The sequence below is a fragment of the Cucumis sativus genome, chromosome 6, assembly GCF_000004075.3.
Source record: "Cucumis sativus cultivar 9930 chromosome 6, Cucumber_9930_V3, whole genome shotgun sequence".
NCBI classification, from domain to species: domain Eukaryota; kingdom Viridiplantae; phylum Streptophyta; class Magnoliopsida; order Cucurbitales; family Cucurbitaceae; genus Cucumis; species Cucumis sativus.
Genome location: NC_026660.2, coordinates 10,187,102 through 10,209,348, shown reverse-complemented (window position 1 = coordinate 10,209,348; position 22,247 = coordinate 10,187,102). Strand labels below are relative to the sequence as shown.

The window sequence follows — 22,247 nt, the reverse complement described above, 5'->3', positions numbered from 1 at the left end:
ATCCTAAAACTCTTTAAACCCTTAAAAATTATCCTATTTTTGTTAATTTCCCAAGAAAACTATTTAATATTTAATATTTAATATTTATAGCTAATTTAGTGGTAATTATGCTTGTAAAAAAATATTCTTAAACTTTAAGCACGTTTTTGTTTCAAATGTTTGGCAGCTGCCCTTCAATTTTTAAAATGAATAAAAATTAACTTTACCATTAATTTTCGATAAAAATCAATTATGTTTTTGCTAAAAAAAAATACTTTCTAAAGTTTAAAAAATAACACATTTTAGTTTTTAACTTAAAAATCATTAGGGAATTAAGCCCTTGTCTGGCGCCCTCACCCGCTTCCAAGGTTCAATTTCCCAATCGTTGGCTCCTCGGTCTCTACCATAACACACAACTCTTTTCGATCTCTTTCAACTCTTAATAGCCCGTTCTCTAAACCGATCGATTCTGGGTTTTTGTGTTCATTGCCTTGACGGCCTCAGGTACCTTTTTTTTTTGCATTAATTATAGGTTTTGAACCCTAAATTCTGGTTTTGTTTGCCAGTTTTCTTTTGCCGAAATGTAGTTTTTTCTTTTTTTGTGTGTGTATTTTTCCATGGAGATTAGCTACTGAGGCCCTTCCATTGTGTGCCAAACCTCAGGAAATTTGTGGCGGAGCCTTCTAACTTGTCAACGGAGTCATTCATTGGCGTTCTAAATGGCCAAAAAAGCGACACCAACTACCACAACGTATTCTCCGTCTCCTACTGTCCACAAAACCAGGCCATCCCTCTTCAGAACCGATGACGTCAACTGGGTTCGCCCCGATGGCCGTGGCTTCCATCAATGCCGCCCTGCTTGTATGTCTATCTTGCCCATTTCTGTTTTTCTCATTTGCTCTGTCTTGCTGCTTTTCACATTATATCGTTATGTTATTGTTTCATTTAATGTCTATTTGAGGTTATTGTTTCTAATTGCTGCTAGTTTGAGGTTATTGTTCTCGATCAGTTTATCATAAGTACTAAGCACCCTCGCATTATTTCTGCTGTCTCAATCTTGTGACCACGTTATCAAATTTGCTCTGTATTTGTATGCTTATGATGTCTTTTCCATGATGATGGTCCTGTTGAGGATCCCACGTGGAGATAGATGAGCTACTTCTCCCACTCCCAATTTATTTTGAGAGATGGAGCCACGTTATCTAATAGGCTTGAGAATCGTTGTTTATCTAATAGCCATGTTATCTTAGTTTATTGATGGAAAAATTGGTTGATGCCATGATCTTAATAAATAAGCGTTAACTGAGAAGTAGGAAATGACATGGTTAAGAATGTGTTATCTTGTCTTTCGACATTGAAGTCTAACTGGAAGGTTCTCCCTTTGATTCGATTCAGTTAGTAGTTGATCATAGAGTCCTTGAGGATTTTGAACATATGTTGTTTTACTTGGTGGTTTTGACATTTCTGTTGTTAAATCTTGGACAAATATCATCTGTTTAGAAACCAAACTTGTCATTCCTTTGCAGTTTTCAGGACTGGAGCTGTAAATGCTGCTTCAGGATCTGCTTATGCAGAATTCGGTAATACCAAGGTCATTGTTTCTGTGTAAGTTCTAGCTTACCTCCGACTCCAAGTATGTGCTCTTTGTGACTTCTAGGTTTCTCTTTGATGATGAGAGTTTGAGCACCAGTGCCTAATCCAATTGGTTGCCCATTTGATGAACTTGCTATTCCTTTCCTTTAATCATTTAAATCATTAGTATTTTGTGTCCAGTTTCCTTTCTTTATTCAAATGCTGTATTCTTTGCATCAGATTTGGCCCCAGAGAAAGTAAGAAAGCAATGATGTACAGTGATATTGGCCGGCTCAATTGTAGTGTTAGTTATACAACATTTTCCACTCCAGTTCGTGGACAGGTGTGAAGATACCCCTCTTCTTCTATTTCGTTTATATCTTTTTACTGTTGTCATTTGACTATCTCATTTTGTCTTGACTTCATTTGTTAGGGATCGGAAAACAAGGACTTCTCCTCAATGTTACATAAATCTTTGGAAGGGGCAATAATATTGGAATCATTCCCCAAAACAACAGTGGACGTATTTGCCTTGGTGTTGGAATCTGGAGGCAGTAAGTAGAGGATTTTTTTTTATGTGTTTGATCTATAAGACGAATTTACCGTGAAGAAGATAGATTATTACAGTTAATGAATATGAACCAGTATTCAAAGCTTATTTGCATGTGGGAGTACGATGACTCGTAATTTTGAAGTATAACAAACTAAGACCATTTTGAGAAGATTCAAAAGTAACATGTTTTAATCTCATTACACTATGGAAACTTTCAGTTGCTGGTTATTCTTTCTTTAAAACAATGGTCCATTAGCTAAGTGGAGAATGTTGGTTATTTTTTTGGGCTGCATAACTATTTGTTATCAATGGCTTTCATGCCAAGGTATCTGTAAGACCCCCAATTATCCATACTTATAGGAGGAAGGGTAGAAAAGTAACTGCACAGGGAATTATTATGGAGAAATGATTGGAAGGACGTTCTGAGTGGTAGGGCCCACTGGGCTGAGGAATATGTGAGTCTATAAATAGGATTATTAGGTTGGAGTAGCTAGGGTATTTTTATCTTTTAGGAGGTAGGGCTACAGCAGCCACCAGGGTCTCTTAAAACCAAGAGGCTGGTATGATCTTTTCTGCATTTTTCCTTGTTGTTTCTTGTTATTTCTTTTCATCTTGTGAATCTGGATCATTTGGCTTTATATATAAATAAAGTAAACCAGAGTACCGCCTCTGTTTAAGCCATTTATACAGTCCTTTCGGTCTAAATTATTGTTAGTATCCTAACAGTATCCATGATGTACTTTCTTTCCGTACTGGCATCAAGTTGGAACCAGATCCAACCATTATTCTCCGTATGCAACTAAGGTTACCTTTTCTCTAGATTGATATTCTGTTGTTGCAGGTGATCTTCCTGTTGTAATATCATGTGCCAGTCTTGCTCTTGCTGATGCTGGAATTATGCTTTATGATCTTGTTGCCTCAGTTTCTGTGGTATGCATGTGCACATTCTCAACTGTCCTGTTTCTTCTATAACTAATTTTGTATTTCTAGCATTAAGCCTATCCTCAACATGCATTTGATTTTGCTAAGTTTATCATGCGTTCTCTTTCCATTCAACTAGCTTTTTGGTTACAAAGGGTTATGCAAGTATACAGTTATTCAGGTTGCTGATAATTGAATCCTAAAAGTAGGAGATTGTAGTTCTCTGTGTTCTGGCCTATTTTCTCCTCTCTGCAACTGAGGAAGATATTTTTCCGCACAAAATGACCTTTCGCATTGGCTGTCTTGATTGCAGAACTTCATTTTTTAAAAAAGAATTTGGGTTCTGTTTCCAACATAAGGCACTGATGGATCTTTATTCTATTATGATTATGTAACTCTCGGTGTCTACCATACGAATTACCATTTTAAGTTCTAATACATTACTCTCATATGTTAACTAGAGCTGCTTTGGCAAGAATCTTCTTATTGATACTGTTTTGGAAGAAGAAAACTACCAAGATGGAAGTCTTATGATAACTTGTATGCCATCTCGTTACGAAGTCACTCAGCTCACAATCACAGGTGAATGGACAACTTCTAAAATTAATGAGGTAAAGCATCAACTCTTAACTTCACATTCATTTTGAAGAAAGTTTTTAGTACTAAAACAGCATCTGATAATGGTTTTTCTTGTTTGTTTGTTTTTATTACCACAAAAGGGTATGCAACTTTGCCTTGATGCTTCATGCAAGCTTGTGGAGATCATGAGATCATGCTTGAAGGAATCTGCCGTCACCATTTCAGAGGAATAAAAAGAGTGATGTCTAATGTCTCTTTTTAGTTTTAGTACGGAAATCTCAACACCACCCCTTCCCCTTCCATCCCCAATTTTGATGAGAAAGAAAAATATGTAAAATCTTTGGAAAATGGTTGATTTGGATTTTGCATCAAAGTAAAAAGTAGCAGAGAAGTATTCATTGGTTGGTGGCTGACCACAGTAAAAAACAACTCCAATGGCTGAAGAAGCAAAGTTGACTTGAAACCTCTTTTTCCTTTTTTTTTTCTTTTCCTTTTGGTTTTTTAGCGTTGGTAAGTCAAGTCAAAAGCCTTATCCTCCTACTTCTACGGTTCTACCACGCTCCATTTTGAAGTCTATTCTCTAGTCAAAGTCTATTTCATTCTTTGTATTTTTTTTTTTTCTTTTTGAAATGTTTAGTTATGATCCTTTTAACACATGGATTCCATAGAGGCAAACAAAGCCATTGACTATACTCTCTCGATTCTTGTTTTGCAAAATCCTAGTACAAGTTAACATGGGATTCCAAAGCTTATGTAAGCTTTGACTTATTCCTTTGAAGATTTCTCTCTGCCTTATCTTCTCTTAAATATCCACTCTTTGTAATTTTTATACGAAAAATCATTTGTATACCATATATTTCATTGGGAGAAGCTTTAATTGGACTAATTTAACTTATTTGTCTTTTAAAATATTTTATTCTTCTTTATCAGTATCATTTCCAAAATTTGATTTTGATTTTCTTATTTATTAATCTTAAAATTCTATAAACATGACCATTAAAGTTGGAAAACATTACTTATATTTTAAAAAAATTGACATGTTTGAAATTGAGACATGGGAGAGGAGAGGAGAGGAGAGGAGAGGAGAGGAGAGGAGAGGGAGTTGACTGAGAAATCAAAATTTGATCTAAGAAAACAAAAGGGGAAAATATAATATTAGTACAATAGTATTCGATAGATAGAGACGTGACACTAATCATCAAACTTACATATTATTTTTATTCTAAGAAAACATGAATAAACTCACGTACTTAAGGTCATTTATATAATCATAAAAAAAACGCGTTAATGATGCAATTAATTAATATATATAAATGGGTTATCTTATCATCACGGCACAATTTATTTGATTTTTTTTAATGCTTCATTTCTGTTTACGTATTTACATTAATACATGCATCAAATTTCATCTAACTATAAAATAAGGATATAATGTGTAAGTGTGCGTATGTATAATAGATGTTTATGGTCACTGTCGAGTTTACGTAAGAGTATGCAAAAATACGTGCTCCTTCACATTATCGATTTTTGTATTTTAATTTTAATTTCGAAGTGTTAAATTACAATATATATTCAATAATGTTTTGTTTTAAACAAAATAAGATTATTTTATAGGGGTTGTACTCCCACTTTCACAACCATAAGTTGTTGTATCTTCTATATTCTTATATTTTACCAATTTTAATATTTGAATTGAGAATTTGAGTTTGAAGATAAATTATTGAAATCTTTTAGCACGATTTAAGTTAATAGTTAGGTGTTAGCAAAGGTAAGCTCTTTTTTTTGCAATAATTTTCAATTAAATTATATATTTATTACCTAAACCATAAACAATAAAACTTGTAATTAAATATAATATTTATATAATTATAACATGATATTAAATTATTATAATAAATAAAAATAAAAATAAAGCAAAAGGGGTTAGGGACATGGATAGAGAATGCATTCGCCGTTCCCATCTCCATTTAGCTCATTTTTCTCCTAAACATTGAATTTCTATCCCGTTTTGACATAGAAAACGGAAATCTCTAAATACGAAACTTCAAAGAGTCTAATCGAACAAGAAACTCGTTCACGTTTCTGGTAAGGTACAAAACATGAATCATGATCATTAGTACCTAAGTTCCCATATCTTTAGGCTAGACTCAGAATGCACTATTGTGAGTAACAGTAAAGAAATAGTGCAACAATCCAGTACATTATTATATACACACAGAGTAAATGAAAAAAGACAAAGTATAATGGAGTGATTGAAAATGATTTAATGGGAGGAATTATTTAAATATAAAAATGCATGCTTGGAGAATATATAATGAGAAGAGAGAGCTATTAAAATTGAAATTAGAATGGACCCATTGCCAAATCAGAACAGTCTGTAAGCAAATAGAAATTTGCAATAAGGCAATATGGGAAGGGAAGAGAAACAACAAGAAATGGGTGTTTTAAATGATCCCATAAGGGGTGTCTGATTATAATGTCCCAACCACAATCACATCTCACACTAATGGCCCCCATTTTTAGTCCCTCTTTTGTACTTCCCCCATTTCCACTACTTCTAATCTATTCTAAACTACTATCATTCCAATTTTTGATAGAATCGAAACAAACATATAATAAAGAAAGATGGTGGTATATAGAATAACATATGAGTTACAAACAAATATGAGCTGCATATTTGCTAGAAACCTGTCATTTGGAGAGAGAGAGAGAGAGATATTTGAGTAATGGAATTGGAATAAATAAGGTATTATATATGAAGTGAAGAAGTGATTGTGAAGACAAATGAAATATGCAATTAATGTTGCGTCCTTGTTTAGTGTTTAGTGGGGGAGAGATGAGAGACGTGAGATGTTAGGAGTTAGGAGTTAGGAATTAGGACTTAGGAGGAGTTTTAATTATATATTTAGAAATCAATTAATCTTAACTATAGGGTGAGCTGGCATCTTGGGTTGTCGGATTTCATTGGCTTTGGTCTGACACCGTGGCATTTAACTAATTTATTAGTATTTAATTTGTTTTGTGTTTAGTCTCAGCCTCAGCCCATCACGGCCGGGTACTTTTACTATTACCTCACCCTCTTTTTAATCCTTCTTCTTCTTCTACGGCTTGTGAGATCCGCACTTCCACAGTACCAACATTTTTGTTACACATACTATCCCATCCATTTACTATACTATGTATAGAGAGAGAGAGAGAGAGAGAGAGGAGAAGCATAAACAGAAGCACACATAATATTTATATATATATTTAGTTGTCCATCTCTTAAAATACAAAACCATAGAAAAACCCACCAAAGTTTGGTTTTGTTGGTGCAGAGCAGTTAAAGAATTCCCAAATTTACACTTCAACTACAAATTGCACAATCTTTCATAAGGTATTTCATTTAATTATTTACACATCTTCTCAATACATTGCCCAAGATGCAATCTTGTTTCTCAACATTAAAACTTTGGATCATTTATATTGTTTTATTCCGCATCTAATTTTTTAAAATATATATATAGTTTTTATTTGTTATGAGTAATTGAGTTATATTCTTAATTATTACTTTCTTTTTTTTTTTTAGTATTAAAAGCTTTACTTAGTTTTTAAAAAAACATGGCAGCAAAGATAGAGCCAAAAAAAAAAAAAAATTAGAGATAAAAAAAAGTGTTCATAGACTTCACTTTTTAGCTAGAATTACAAATATAATCTTAATAATTTAGTCATTAATTTATTGCAAGACTACACATAGTCCCTTTTCAGAATTTTATTATTTCGAAATACAATTTTATAAATAGAAAGTTAAACAGAATTTGAGAAGTGCACACACATTGATTTCGTTTTTGTTGTTATTATTTTTGGAAATTGTGTTTATTTCAAAAGTAGCAATAATGGAAAAATGAAGTACATATGTAATATGGAAACAAAAAAAGGCCAAGTTTTGGTTTCCTCAAAGGAAAAAAGAAAAAGCAAAAAGCAAAAAGAAAAGTGAGTTTTTGGCTTTTCTTAATTCCATTGATAGAAAATAAAGAGTCAACTCCCTATGATCACTACATCAAATGCACAACAATGGCTGCAGGGTAAAATGGGAAAAAAAGTTCCTTTTTCTTCTTTTTTTTTTTTTAAAAAAACAAACTTTAAATTATATTTTCTTAGAAAAAAGTCCAAAAGAAGCATCTTTTCTTCTGCCATCTTATGAAACTTCTTTAGACCCATTCTCTGTTTTTGGATTCTCTCTCTCTGTCTCTTTCAGACTTTCACAGACTCATGGAAGCGCTTCTTCTTGGTAACCATTTTTTTTTTTTTTTTTTATAATTTCAGTGTCATTCTTCTCTCTTTGAACTCACTTAAGTACCTTTTCCTACTCTCTCATTTTTCTTTTCCCATGTCTATTTCATTGAATATTTCAAACCCCATTTCCCCATTTCATTCAAATTCTGATTTTCAACTTCTCATTTGGGCGACAACTACAACAAGCCCTTCTCTTTATGCTTTGAAACAGGTATTCCTGTAAAACCCATCATCAGTTTTTTACTTCTTCCTATTGAGATGCAATCTTAATGTTTCCTCCCCTTTTTCTCTTGTCGGTGTTTTTGTGAATGAGGGAAAAAAGTGTTTGGTTTTAATTAAGAAATTGGACTTAGTTTAATGAACTTGGTTTGAGATGCAATTCTCTATGATATCCTACTTGGAAAGTATTTGGTTGTTAAAAAGGGTATTATAATACAAAATACTCACATGTCCAACTTGTTCATTTGGAGTTTGAGAGGCTTTACAGCTTTATCCTTGCTGCAATTTTTTAATTCACATGATTCATGGTTACACCAGGCATGGAAAAACCTTCCTCTTTAGTTTATGGGCCTTGAATTCACGCCTTGTCTTTTTCAGTTATTATGAACTTAACATAATTTGGCATTTTCAGCCTTCTGACCTCTACTGTTATTTCCTTGTATTGCAGGTTAACTCCATTAGAACTGCAGCCAAAGTTTTCATTTGAGAATATCTTTATGGCTTATGGTAGTTCTAGATCCGTAAGGTTTGTTACCTTTTCAGTATTAGACCTGAGGACACAATTTTTAATACTATTTTTGTTCGTTTCTCTATCATTATTGTATTTGGTTTGCACTTAGTTGGGATTTAGGCATCGTGACACGTTTATGATTCAAAGTTGTTTTTTGATTCAGGTTCCAAGACGATCTTGAATCATCTGCCCTGCCTACTATCAATGGTGGTGGTGTGACAAAGATCATATACAATATTGATGGCACACAAATACCGGAATCAAGTGGCAAGAGGACAGCAGCTTCTAGGAAGTCTGGACGATCCCTGAGAGCTAAAGTTTTATCTAGAGTTTTCTCAGAGGATTATGAGAGAGTACAAAGAAAAATACTGGATCCTAGGGGGCAAGTCATAAGGCGATGGAATAAGATATTTTTAGTTGCTTGTTTAGTCTCTTTGTTTGTAGACCCTCTTTTCTTTTACTTGCCTGCGGTCAGGGATAAGGTGTGTATTGATATAGGAGTAGGTCTTGAAGTCGTCCTCACAACTATAAGATCTATAGCTGATGTTTTCTACACAATTCAGATTTTCATTAAGTTTCGTACAGCTTATGTTGCGCCCTCTTCTCGTGTATTTGGGAGAGGAGAGCTTGTTATAGATCCCTGTAAGATAGCAATAAGGTATCTACGCCATGGATTCTGGATTGATCTCATTGCAGCCGTGCCAGTTCCCCAGGTATATGTCAGTCCATCAGTTGCTTTTCCATTGGTGTTCTATGTGAGGTTGTCAAATTATTGATCTGAGCGTTGGTCCTTGGGCCTTTGTAGGTACTGATCTGGATTGTCATTCCCAACCTTAGTGGTTCAACAATGACTAACACCAAGAACTTTCTAAGGTTCTTTCTCATATTCCAGTACCTCCCAAGGCTTTTTCTCATATTTCCTCTCTCAACACAAATTGTTAAAGCCACTGGACTTGTGACACAAACAGCATGGGCTGGAGCTGCTTATAACCTGATTCTTTATATGTTGGCAAGCCATGTAAGTAGAAGACTATTGCCAATTCTAATTGTCTCGAAGTGGAAATTAGAGTTTAAAATGAAAAAGTAATAACTTATTTTTATCTTACTGCTCCTACTGTTTTATCCTTTTAAAAGGTTTTAGGAGCCTGCTGGTACCTTCTTTCAATTGAGCGACAAGAAGCATGCTGGAGAAGATTTTGTTATTTTGACAAATCTTGTAAAGATGGATTTTTTGATTGTCATAAGGTTGATGACCCTCAAAGGGATTCATGGTTTAATACGAGCAACATTAAAAGCTCATGCAATCCAAATGGTTCCTTTTATCAATTTGGTATATATGGTGATGCAATAACTTTCCATGTCACAACCTCACCTTTTTTCAACAAGTACTTCTACTGTCTTTGGTGGGGCCTGAAAAATCTCAGGTGAGCTACGCCTGCATTTTTATTATGTTAGCATAAAATTTTTGTTTTTATTTTTTTTCTAATAAGAAGGAACAATTTCGCATTATGTTGTTTTTCATATGATTTAGAGAGATAGCCCTCCCATGTGATCAGGGGCTACATAGGCCAAGGGCCAAGGGGAGTATATTTTAGAATTGTTTTTCTCAAAGAAAAATGTTCTTCCAACCATAAAATGGTTGAAGATCAGGAAACGTATCTCTGAAAATTTTCTTTTTAAGGGAAGAACATTATGTTGTTATGAAGCTTGTTGAAATTAGCCGTTTCCATTTTATGTCACTCACTATTGTGGCTGTTTAATGTGTTCTTCTGGTTCCTAGAAAAAAAAATTGCGTTCTGCTGGCTTACTAGTGACCCTTCAGTCCTTAAAGAGTTCAATACAAAAAATTCAACTTCCCTCCATTTTTATGTGCAGTTCCTTGGGACAAAATCTTGCCACAAGCACTTTTGTTGGGGAAATAATTTTTGCCATTATTGTGGCAACTCTTGGACTGGTTCTGTTTGCATTGCTCATTGGTAATATGCAGGTAAGCCCTTTATATAATAGCTATTGTAATTAACCCATAGTTTATAATCACCTTCCGCCATAAATCTAAATCACGCAATATATTATGCAGAAATATCTCCAATCGACAACAGTTCGATTAGAAGAGTGGAGAATAAGGAGAACTGATACAGAACAATGGATGCACCACAGGCAACTACCTCCAGAACTCAGACAATCTGTCCGCAGATATGATCAGTATAAGTGGGTAGCAACTCGAGGAGTCGATGAAGAAGTGCTGCTGAGAAGCCTTCCCTTGGATCTCCGGAGAGATATAAAACGTCACCTTTGCCTTGACCTCGTTCGAAGGGTAAATTTCACATATAAATTTGCATGACATATGGATACGGAGGAGCAGTGTTGGAAATGACTGCTCACGAATTACAATTTGTCGCAAATTAAACCGATTCATCTCTGTGCACCCCCTTCTTGATCTTTGCAGGTTCCATTGTTTGATCAAATGGATGAAAGAATGCTAGATGCAATATGTGAGAGACTTAAACCCGCTTTGAGCACAGAAGGCACATTTCTTGTGCGAGAAGGTGACCCCGTCAATGAAATGCTATTCATAATCAGAGGTCATCTTGACTCATACACCACTAACGGTGGTAGAACTGGGTTTTTCAACTCCTGTCGTATTGGTCCGGGTGATTTCTGTGGTGAGGAGCTGCTGACTTGGGCTCTTGACCCTCGTCCAAGCGTTGTGCTTCCGTCTTCAACTCGCACGGTCAAAGCCATCTCCGAGGTAGAAGCATTTGCTCTCATAGCCGAGGACTTGAAATTTGTATCCTCCCAGTTCAGAAGACTCCACAGCAAACAACTAAGACACAAGTTTCGATTCTACTCGCATCAATGGCGAACATGGGCTGCATGCTTTGTTCAAGCAGCATGGCGAAGATATAAGAGACGGAAAGAGCGAGCTGAACTCAGGGCTAAAGAGAGTTATCCAACTACCAAAGTCGAGTCCCCGCTTTCACCACCAACGACATCAAACTTGGATTCACGATCAGGAAATGCTAGAAGGGCATTGAATAAGCGTTGTGTTTCAGATGCTGGGGTCGTAAGCTCATTGCAGAAGCCAGAAGAACCTGACTTCTCCATTGTTGAGGAGTAAAGTGACGATGGAGCTCGGCTGAAAAACCAGCAACTGAGTCTGTACAGGTGGGGTGTGAACGGTGAAGCTATACTTACTACTGGTTGTTTTGTGTAAAATGAAAGTTTGGTTAAGAAAAATTTACGTGGGGATTTTCTGTTGACTTTTTTTTTTTTTTTTTGTTAGGTAGATTTGAAGGATGTGGTGTAAGTGTAACACAGGGAACTAGTTGAAAGAGATGTATGAATGATGTAAAGCATCACAATAAGTTTCTATAATATGTATGTTAATTATAGTAATTGGGTTTGATTTACTTGAACTCCATGTCTGAGGTTTTATATTTTACTCTGATTTAAAGTTTATATTTTCTAGTACATATATATTTTGCAATTTTGAAATGATAATTGGCGATTAATTTACTAAACTAAACACAAAGAGAGATTGGATGGTTATAGGGATACATTATTTGTTTCAAATTTTACGTTATGTTAAGAAACATGAGAAGTGAAACTCTAGACAATGGGCTCTACCTGGAGAAGGCCCAAGTTTCACCTCAAAGTTTCGAGCCTCGTACTAAATGGGCTTTTTCCTTTTAATGGAACGAACTATTTGTTTTAGTTGTTAGAAATGGGATATATATATATATATATATATATATTCAAATTTAGGAAGGATGAGTAGATTTCACCTTCCCTCTAAAGTTGGTCATTGAAAGTTGTCAACTATATAAAATAAAGCATTTGAAGTAAATGAGTTATAGCCTCATTTTAGACATTCATATTCGTGAACCCTATATATTAAATCTTAGCTTACACTTTTAGGGTCCAACAAAATAAAGTTGTGCATTAACTTTCTTTTTTTTTTTTGACCATATGACATTCTTATTTAATTAAAAAAAAATTCAATGATTTTATTTTAAATTGAATTTCATATAGGAAAAAAAAGATTTATATGGTCCATTTATTCTCATTTTACTTTAATTTGATACATGAATGAGTGAGTATATGGTAGACATTAGACAACATTTAAGGCTCTAAAGTGAGACAACTTAGTTTAAGAAAAGAAGCAAGATGGAGATGGGCCAATGGGCGTTATCCATGGCCCATTTAGAAGACACAGAAGTGGGCCCAGTTTCACCACATCAGCCAACGTTAGATAATATATTATTTTATTAGACGGGGTTTGATAAAACTTGGTAAAAAAATGTCTATCACCCAAGAAATCTCTAAACTAATTAAAAAAACCAAATGGTAGGATAAGAGTGTAATACTAAAACTTGGTTATGGAAGTTGAGGGTCCTAGTAGTTTGAATTTGAATTTAGTTGGAAAAAGATGATTCTTTTTAACCCAAAATTCAAACTCTTTTCATTCATTGAAAACACTTTATTTTAGGGACTTGGGGTGTAAAATGATAAAAGAGAAGGGAGGAATGAGAGAATTTGGATAGAGTTGAGGGCATGATTGAAAGGACAAAACGGGATTTGAGTAATTAAAGCGAAAGTTGTTGGGATTGGGAAGAATTGGTGAAAGATGCTTCTGTTTGTGTTTCTGTTTCTGCTTCTGTTTCTATTTCTCTAGAAATCATATAAAAATGTAATTAAAAGTAAGAGAGAATGGATTTAAGGAAGAAGTAAATAGTAATGTTGAAAAAGAAGAGGAAAATGATTCGGACAGTGCAACAAACTGAAAAAGAAACAAAACTATGGTTGGGGTCCAAATAGAAAGAAAAAACATTATTTTGGGGTGGGGGTACAGAAATAAAAATAAAAGTAAAATTTGGTAGCATTATATGGTGAAGTCCCCACTGTTATTACTTATTGCTGCCACCATGTGAAGCTTAGAACAAAGTCCAACTCTAAAATAATAATGTTATGTCCTAACTACAGTCTTTTGTCTTCTTTTTTCTTTTTTCTTCTCATCCAATTTTTTATATTACCATTCAAATATCATTTTACTCTCTTTCAACTTTCTTCAATATTCTATACATTATTATTCAAACTATAAACATCAAAATCTTGGGTTTTGTGTTTCTTTAGTAGTAGAAGATTACGAATACTCCAGTGACTTAAGTTCTTCTTGTATTTTTATTTTCATTTTCATTTTCCTCTTTCAAGTACTCTTCAACTTTTCATCTCATTGCTTTTTCTTTTTCTTCTTCTTTCATGCTTATTTGTTCCAAAATCCCAAGGATGTTCTAAAATGTGCTTAATTTTTCTTTTTCCAAAAAAACCCAGAATTTGACTTGTGTTTGGTGAAATTCCACTCATTATGTTGCATTCAAGAAAAATAGTAATATAAAAAAGAAAAGTATGCTCATGTGAAATTAAGAAAACCCAAATGTTAACTAACAACTCAATGTGAACAAGGGTTAAAGTGAAGGAAGAAGAAGATGACATTATTTAACCCTCTCTTTATTCATTTTTTAATCCAAATCACACATTAATATCCTTTGTTTCTAATTTTTTGTTTTTAAAAGTTATGTTAGTATATGGAAAATTAGTTTAAATTTTAAAAAATGCTCAAAAATATTTACCGATATAGATAATATTATAATACATAAAGAGTGTGATGAACTACTATCTATCATGACACATTTAGTTAGTATATAGTGATCTATCATAAATAAACTATAAAATTTTGTTATATTTGTAATTGTATGTTCATTTTATTAAGTTTCAAAACAACCATAATTTAATAAATATTATTTTTACTTCTAAATTTATGGATTTGTCATGGATCTACATTTTATAAAACTATACCAAGGTCTAAACACTCAAAAAATCAAAATCATTTATTTTAAACTTGGTTTTGTTTTATAATTTTGGCTAAAAATTCAGCTAGTTTACTTAAGAAATATGTAAAACAGTATCAAAATGAGTTTTTCTCAACAATAATTGATATCACTTGGTGAAAACTTCCATCCCTTCTTGACATTGTTGAATTGTAAGAAATTAAAGGAAAAAAAAAGTTTAGTTTTAAAAAACGAAGAAACAAGTCCTTGTTTAGTAAACTATTTAAGGCTTCCTTATAAAAAAAATTAGACGTATTTCAAAAATCTAATTTATCCCCCAAATTTCTAAAATAAAAATACAATAAACTCTTGTATGGAGTTTATATAGTTTAAATTACTATTCACAAAATCAGATAGTATTGTTCTGTATTACATGTAAGAACACATTAAAAATAAATAATTTAGTGGGAAATATCCTAATTGTTTAAGAAAATTAGGGTAAAAAAACAGAAAAGGTTAATACTAATAGAGTAGGGTTAATATTTCGAAATTTGTAGAGATTAGGTGGAGAGGTTTTATATTATTAGGAGAAATGAATAAAAATGACAAGGAAAATAATAATTATGTGTTTGTACATATTTGGAAATTAAACATATGGAAAGTAGGGACATTAATAATCTAATTCAAGTAAACTTGGAATCCAATTCTAATAATAATGCATGGCCCCTTCAAGTAATACCTTCCCCCACACCCTTTTTTATTTTATTTAATTTTCAGCCCTACTACGACATTACTTCAATTAAGGTTAATTTTTAAAATTAACACTAAACTACTTTTCATTTCCCCATACTTAGTTTTATTAGACATAAAATTGGCCAAATTAATTATTTAATTTGTTCTAGGGGGAGGGATTGCGATTGCTCAAGCAACTTCCATAATTATTATTATTGATCACTTGCCAACTAAAAATTTAGATAGTTTTTATATCTTTGTGTAAATAGATTTGTTTAAATTGTATATCAATATCAATAAACTACCTAGATGATATTACGAAATAGAATGGTCATGATCAAATCCATTTTGTTTAGTGAATTATTTACGCCCCAAATTATACAGTACTAATGATAGAATTGTCAAATTAGTGAATAGCACAATAACATTATAGAGTTTTCATTAAAATATATATACCAATCATACAATCATGAATTTATTCATATAATTAAGATTAAAGATTTAAGGTTGCTTTAGTTTTTTTTCTAAACATAAAGTCTACACAGTACTAGACAAAATTGAGTAAATTATTAGGTAGAAAGAAGATCTATTTTTTGTTTCAAAAGAAAAAAAAAAAAAAAAGGTAAGAAGAAGATGAAGATTATTCATTAGCATTGAATAGTTATTATTAAAAAAGGAGATTATAAAGCAATGGCCTCTTGGACTCAAAAAGGCATTGACAAAAATATCTTTACTTTTTGTCAATATTTTATGAAATTATATATTAGTTTTAGAAAGTACATTAAAAAAAAAAAAAAAACTAAATCGTTGTCCATATTACAATAAGATAACAAATTGAAAAAATCATATGCTTCTCATTATTGGATTAAATTTTAAATTTTTAGAGCTTATATAAATGTTACCATGTATGTAAGTTTGTTAGAGGTAAGTTTTTATGATTTATATTATTATCTATGTATAATTTTACTTGATGTGGCTTATTTCTAAGCTAATTAAAATATTAAGTTAATGGGATCTAATTAAATTTTAACTTAGACCATATTTTATTTATAATGAAACATCATTTTTCTCGTTCCAAACTCAACATGATTGACATTGAGAAATGATAATGAAGAAATATAATGTCCACATTTTTTTGACTGTAATTGATGAACATTATTCATATAGAGATAGAAATGTGTGAAATGAGGCAATGAATAAGTTGGATGATTATCATAATTTTGTAGGTCAATAAATTATGTGACATCATATTTAGCCCAAACAAGTACACAGATTTATGAAAACGTTAATTATATTATTACCTTACAACTGTAAAGCCTAAAAAAAACAGAAAGAATTTGTCCAAAAAACAAAAAGAAAAGAAAAATTTTTATTTTGAGACCAATGTTTTAATTTTAACCATGGAAAATTTATTTTAAATAACAATTTTCTTAAAGATATTTATAAATGTAACCAAATATCACGATTTAACAAAGATAATATTTATTTATTATAATACATATAATAATTTACTTCCATCTATTCCGATCCATTAAATATAAAAGTACAAATTTTATAAATATTTAATTTAATTTGATATATTTAACATCGAGGTAGGATAGAAAGATATTCCATTGGTATATAGGCACATAAATCCAGTGCTTTCGTACCGATTGTTCCATCTAGACTTAGAGGCACATTATTAATGTTTCATTTATTTTCTTTTTCCAAAACATATTCATTTATTATTTTACTTCATTAATTTGACAATTGACTAATAATTAATGATGGATGTGTGTGTGTAGATTTATAATATTATGAGTTTTATTCTAACTCTTAATTATTTTTTAATAAATGCTTTACATTCTAATTTTGTTTGTTAGTGTGTGTTAGATATGCATTTATTTAATAATTATGCGTACGCCATTTTCTCCCGTAATTCGTGGTTTGTAGATAATACATTCCATAAATACAACTCATATATATATAAATATAAAGTATCAATATCTTTAAATTTTACGGAAATATCTCGATAAATTTTAAAAAGTTTTTATAGAAATAGTGATAAAAATTAATTAAAAATATTGAAATTAGTTAATGAAACTTTAACTGTGATATTGATCATTTTACTCGTTATTTCTATAAAGTAATATAACATTTTGATCCATGATCAATATTTATGTAAATACATTGTGTAAATTTAAAAAAGAAATGAAACAAAAATTACAAACTAATATAAAATATTGGTAACTTATTACAAAATTAAAGGTCACGACATTTGCATACCCAATCATTCTAATTTGTTTAATATAAAATGTACATATCTAATTAAAAAAAAAAAAAGAGTTTAACAAGATGTGAAAATTCAATATAAAAGTTTGATTGAAGTTAAAAATGGAATAATTTTTCACACGATCAGTTTCGTGAAAATTTAAAGTTTTAGATTGTCAATTCAACTTTGTGATGAAGCAATAAAAAAAGTTTAAATGAAGTTAGATATTAATATATGTTTTCTTTAAAAGTAAAATTTAAATTTTATAAATATAAAAAACTCATATTAATTTAATTTTGAAGGGAAAGTATACGTCCATATGTAAAACTATGCAATCCATATACTCAAGATGAATAAAAACTAAAATTGTTAGAATGAATGGTGTATGACCACGTTGTTTTATAATGAACAATATTATTTAGAAAAAATAAACTTGAAAAAGAAACACGACTATTTGAATGATCACAAATATAGTATATAAATACACATTGTTTTTCACGTTGCTTATAAAAAAAGAAAAAAAAAACTTTGTTTAAGCTACCTAGCTAATTGTTAAATGCAAATAACAAAAAAAATCTTAAAATTTTGAAGAAAAATATGGAATTATTTTCTATTAAAGTTTGAAGATTATATATTTCAAAATTTAAAACTATGTAATAATATAGCTCAATATTGTCTAAAAATGAAAGGAAAAAGTATGTATGGGCAAACAAATTCTAAAAAATAGTCTACCAACCTATATGGTTTAGTCATTCGTGAAAAACATTATATATACATATATATATATATATATATATATATATATATATATATATATATATATATATAATAATAATAATAGTTTGAGGACCAAATAGTTTGTCTTTCATCGTTTATCGATAAATTTTTAAACACTTTCAATTTTATAAGATAAACTACGAAAATTATTCTTTTATTAAAAAAGAATAATCGATAACTTATCCATTTGATATAAGATTAAATTTATATCTAATAGAAATTCAAAATTTTAATTTTATATTTATTAGATACATAAATTTTTACAAAAATAAACTAAAAACTTGATAGATGTGAGATTGAATTTGTTGGATCCCATTCAATAACTAATTCGTCTTTTTTTCTTTTTTGTATTTTGACAATAGTTTATATATTTTTTAAAGGTTGAAGAAGTAAATTTATAATATAAGTTATATTATTTGAATGAGAAATTAATAATTATGTGATAAAAAAAAATGAATCCATTAAATATTAGTGGGAGAGGGTGAGTGCATAGATTTAGGTTTAGATGTATCGATGTGGACAATTAAAAAGAAGAGAAGGGTATTGTAATTTAAAAGTTTGTATAGATGATAGCGTTGGGATAATTGGGCTTTTGAGAATTGGTACCGGCCTAAATCAAATTCTAAATTAATGTCCCAATGCTATACACTCAAATGCAATAGTTGCTAAACATTATCCTAAACACATCAACTCTACCTTCAAATAATTTATATATGCAAACTTACACGTTTTACTCCCAAAAATTTGAAGAATGGGTCTCTCCATTTTTAAAATATATCTCTTTAGATTCTGACTATTTGAAATATGTCCTAGCATTTTTTTTCTTTGAACATTTACATGATATCTAAAATTTAAAAAAAAAAAAATGGCATTCTTAGATGTCATACATGCATCTATTTCTTTCTTAAAACTGAAGGGTATTTGAGACACTTAATTGATTGTTATAGTATGTGATTAGTTATAATAGTTTGTGTTTGAAATTTAGAGCTACAGTATTTGAAAACTTCAACTATTATAATGAGATATTCAAACATTGAGTGAGCTACAATATAATAAGTGAGTAGTCAACTTGGGTTGAGGAGGGTTTAGATTAATTTTTTTTAAAAAAAAGAAAAGTGAAGGTTAGGAAGTAATGAGAAAAGAAAATTAATGTAATAATATATAAAGGAAATGAAAAATGAAAGTGTTATATGTGTGTGTTTGTGGTTAATATGATGAGGTTGAGAGGAGAGGGACCAAAGGGAAAAAGAGTGAAAGTAATGTGAGGGATTTTGTGTTGGAGAGACAAATAAGAAGTCGGTGCTGCTGCCCCCCCGGCCCTTTTGTTTTTCTCACCATTATTATTATTTTTTTAAAAATAAAATAAACTTATTTCTTATAAATTAAACTTAACTTTTCCCATCATGCTTTGTTCCCTTTTTCTATTCTTTTTTTTTTTCTTTCTAATTTTTATTTTATTTCTCTATTTTTAAAATAAAACCATTCCAATTCTTATTTTTCTTTCTTTCATCCCACAACTTTCTTTCAATTTATTCAATTAAATATTGTGTTTCATAATATAAATTATACTAGGAAAATTAATAAATACAAAATCCTTTACAAATATAGTATTTCATAGTATATATTGATTTTGTTTTAATTAAAATAAGCATTATGTAAAAATTAGTGATTATATACAACTATTTTTAACATACAGCATGTATATTTGACCTATACTTAGTTAGCTACCCTCTAGTTTTATGATTTAATTTTTAAATATATTATTATTAAACATTGGATTAAATTAGAATCTAATTTTCGAATCAAATACTAATTAAATATAAATAAAATGTTGGAAATGTAATAAAAGTTTTTCATTATATTATTTAAAAGAAAAAAGAAAAACTATGTGTATTGAAGTGAGATTTTTTAGTATAGATAGACAATAATATTATAGAATTGATGAGATATGTATGAATCATTATCATTAATATAGAAAAACATGAAATACAAATTTGTTTATATAAATTTTATTATTCTCTAGAGACTTTTATTTCTAGATGTCCTACTGAATGCAATACTTTCAAAACTTTCACATTTATATTCAACAAGTGTTAATTAGGGGTCTAATAAGAATCATTGATTTATTATATTTTAATGGTAGAAAGTAAATTGGAGTTGAACTTTTCCCTTTTTTCCAGTTTGATAAGGGGAAAGTGGTTTGATTTGAGGGTTTAGATTGTAAAGGTTATTTAATAGAAATGAGTTATGAAAAGAAAAAAAGATGTTTAATTTTGGTTGGATTAAAATGTAAAAACGTTGACATGAACTCATCCAAAGACTTTAAACATACGACCAAGAAAAGCAAATATGTCTTTAGTTTAATCAAATGAAATGTAATGGATAATGAAACCTGCCGACAGCATGCGGAATCAACAATTTATATATATATATATGTATGTATCTCTTTTTAATATATTTTAGTCAAACATTTTGATTTTCCCTCTCTTTTAATTCTTTAACAATTGCCTCTCCAATTTTTCTAAAATAATAATAATAATAATAATAATAACTCTATGTTTGTATTTAGACTAATTATATTAATCCAATCCAAAAATAATTAAATTGCATTAAAAGAATTTTAAATATAATGTTAACAAAAGAGTCTACCTTCACTAGAAGCCTAATTGAAACGACCATACATTTCACACGACAAATTAAGAGAGAATGAGACGGGAGGCAATAATGAATAATGCATATACACACATACAGAGGAAAGGAGTTTGAAAAATGTAGTATGAAAGTGATGGAAGCTACGGAAGGAGATGGAGGAAGAAAGCAACAGCCTAACAAACTTCTTTTTCAATGGCGGCTAATAACACAGAGAGTTTGACAAAGAAATTAGACCAACTTACGCTATTTCCTCAACTCTTCTTCTTATTATCATAGATTCATACATACACATCCAACTTTTTAAACAATCAAACTAAACCATATTTTTTTCGTTCATCTTGAAAAAAACAATATATATAGACTTGGAATATATTGTGGATATCTAATTATAATTTTTATTATGAGTGTTTTTTCTTTTTTCTTCGATAAAGACTTGTCACAATATTTCATGTGTATTTGAAATTATGGGTTTGGATAGTTACATTTCATTGGAGGACACTCGTGCACCCATAAATATTATATTATATAATTTTATATATGTGACCTTTGTGTGTTTGGTGTTGAGTTTGTGGAGATATATTATTATTATTATTATTTCTAGCTGTATTATCATTGGATTTGGGATTTTGGGGTTTTGGAATTTTGTAATTTGATTAAGTGCTAGGTCCTTTCATTTTTCTTGGTTAATATATGGTGTAATTTAATTTTCTATAGTTCATTAATTTGGTTTTCACGTTTAAAAATTCGATATTGGATTTTGTTCATTAAACAGATTAGTATAGAGGTACAAATGATTATATTTCAAGAAATAAGGGCAAAAATGACTTTTTATTTTATGAAAGCTTCATCACTAACAAACATCTATCAAATCTACTTATATTTGAGATTTGAAAAAATGATAAGAACAATTGTATAAGGTGAACAAAATGAGCATGATACTTTCTTTATATTAGAATTTTTTTTCCTTATATTTATATCTATATATTAGGAATAAAAGATGATTTTTTTTTTAAAAAATAATATTTACATTTTTACTTTTTCTTTGCTCGTTACAACTATTCAAATGGTGATAATTATGTCTTTTGCATGGTTATTACCCAGCTCGAACGGGTTACACGAAAAAGTGGTGGTCTATACATTTTCATGCATTTGTTTGAATTATGATTTAAAAGTTTTTTAGAAAATGTGAGGGAAAATATAAAATTGAAAATTGAAAACTGAAAATTTCTTTTATATCTCAATTTTTATCCAAAATTATAAGAAATGTGTTCCACCAAATGTATTTTGCAAACATTGGTAAGTAGTGGTCAAAATCTTGTTATTGCAAATATTTAAAAAATAAATGATAAAAATGTTATAGCATTTTTTTTAAAAAAAAATAATGAAACCTAAAAATAA

At 30.3% G+C, this 22,247-nt stretch overlaps 2 protein-coding genes across 2 annotated transcripts; both read left to right on the top strand.

Moving 5' to 3' along the window:
* Window positions 1-293: 293 nt before the first annotated feature.
* Window positions 294-4,384, top strand: LOC101217447 (exosome complex component RRP41-like). Its single transcript, XM_004145701.3, has 8 exons — window positions 294-483; window positions 643-840; window positions 1,506-1,584; window positions 1,792-1,894; window positions 1,985-2,105; window positions 2,946-3,034; window positions 3,487-3,636; window positions 3,745-4,384. Exons 2-8 carry the CDS (start codon window positions 699-701, stop codon window positions 3,835-3,837), a joined length of 777 nt encoding a protein of 258 aa, XP_004145749.1. The 5' UTR covers window positions 294-483; window positions 643-698; the 3' UTR covers window positions 3,838-4,384.
* Window positions 4,385-7,750: 3,366 nt separating this feature from the next.
* LOC101210775 (protein CNGC15b) lies at window positions 7,751-11,886 on the top strand. Its single transcript, XM_011658702.2, has 8 exons — window positions 7,751-7,874; window positions 8,547-8,624; window positions 8,773-9,322; window positions 9,415-9,627; window positions 9,744-10,033; window positions 10,485-10,596; window positions 10,687-10,923; window positions 11,056-11,886. The coding sequence occupies exons 2-8, from the start codon at window positions 8,596-8,598 to the stop codon at window positions 11,725-11,727; spliced, it is 2,103 nt and encodes a 700-aa protein (XP_011657004.1). The 5' UTR covers window positions 7,751-7,874; window positions 8,547-8,595; the 3' UTR covers window positions 11,728-11,886.
* Window positions 11,887-22,247: the final 10,361 nt, after the last annotated feature.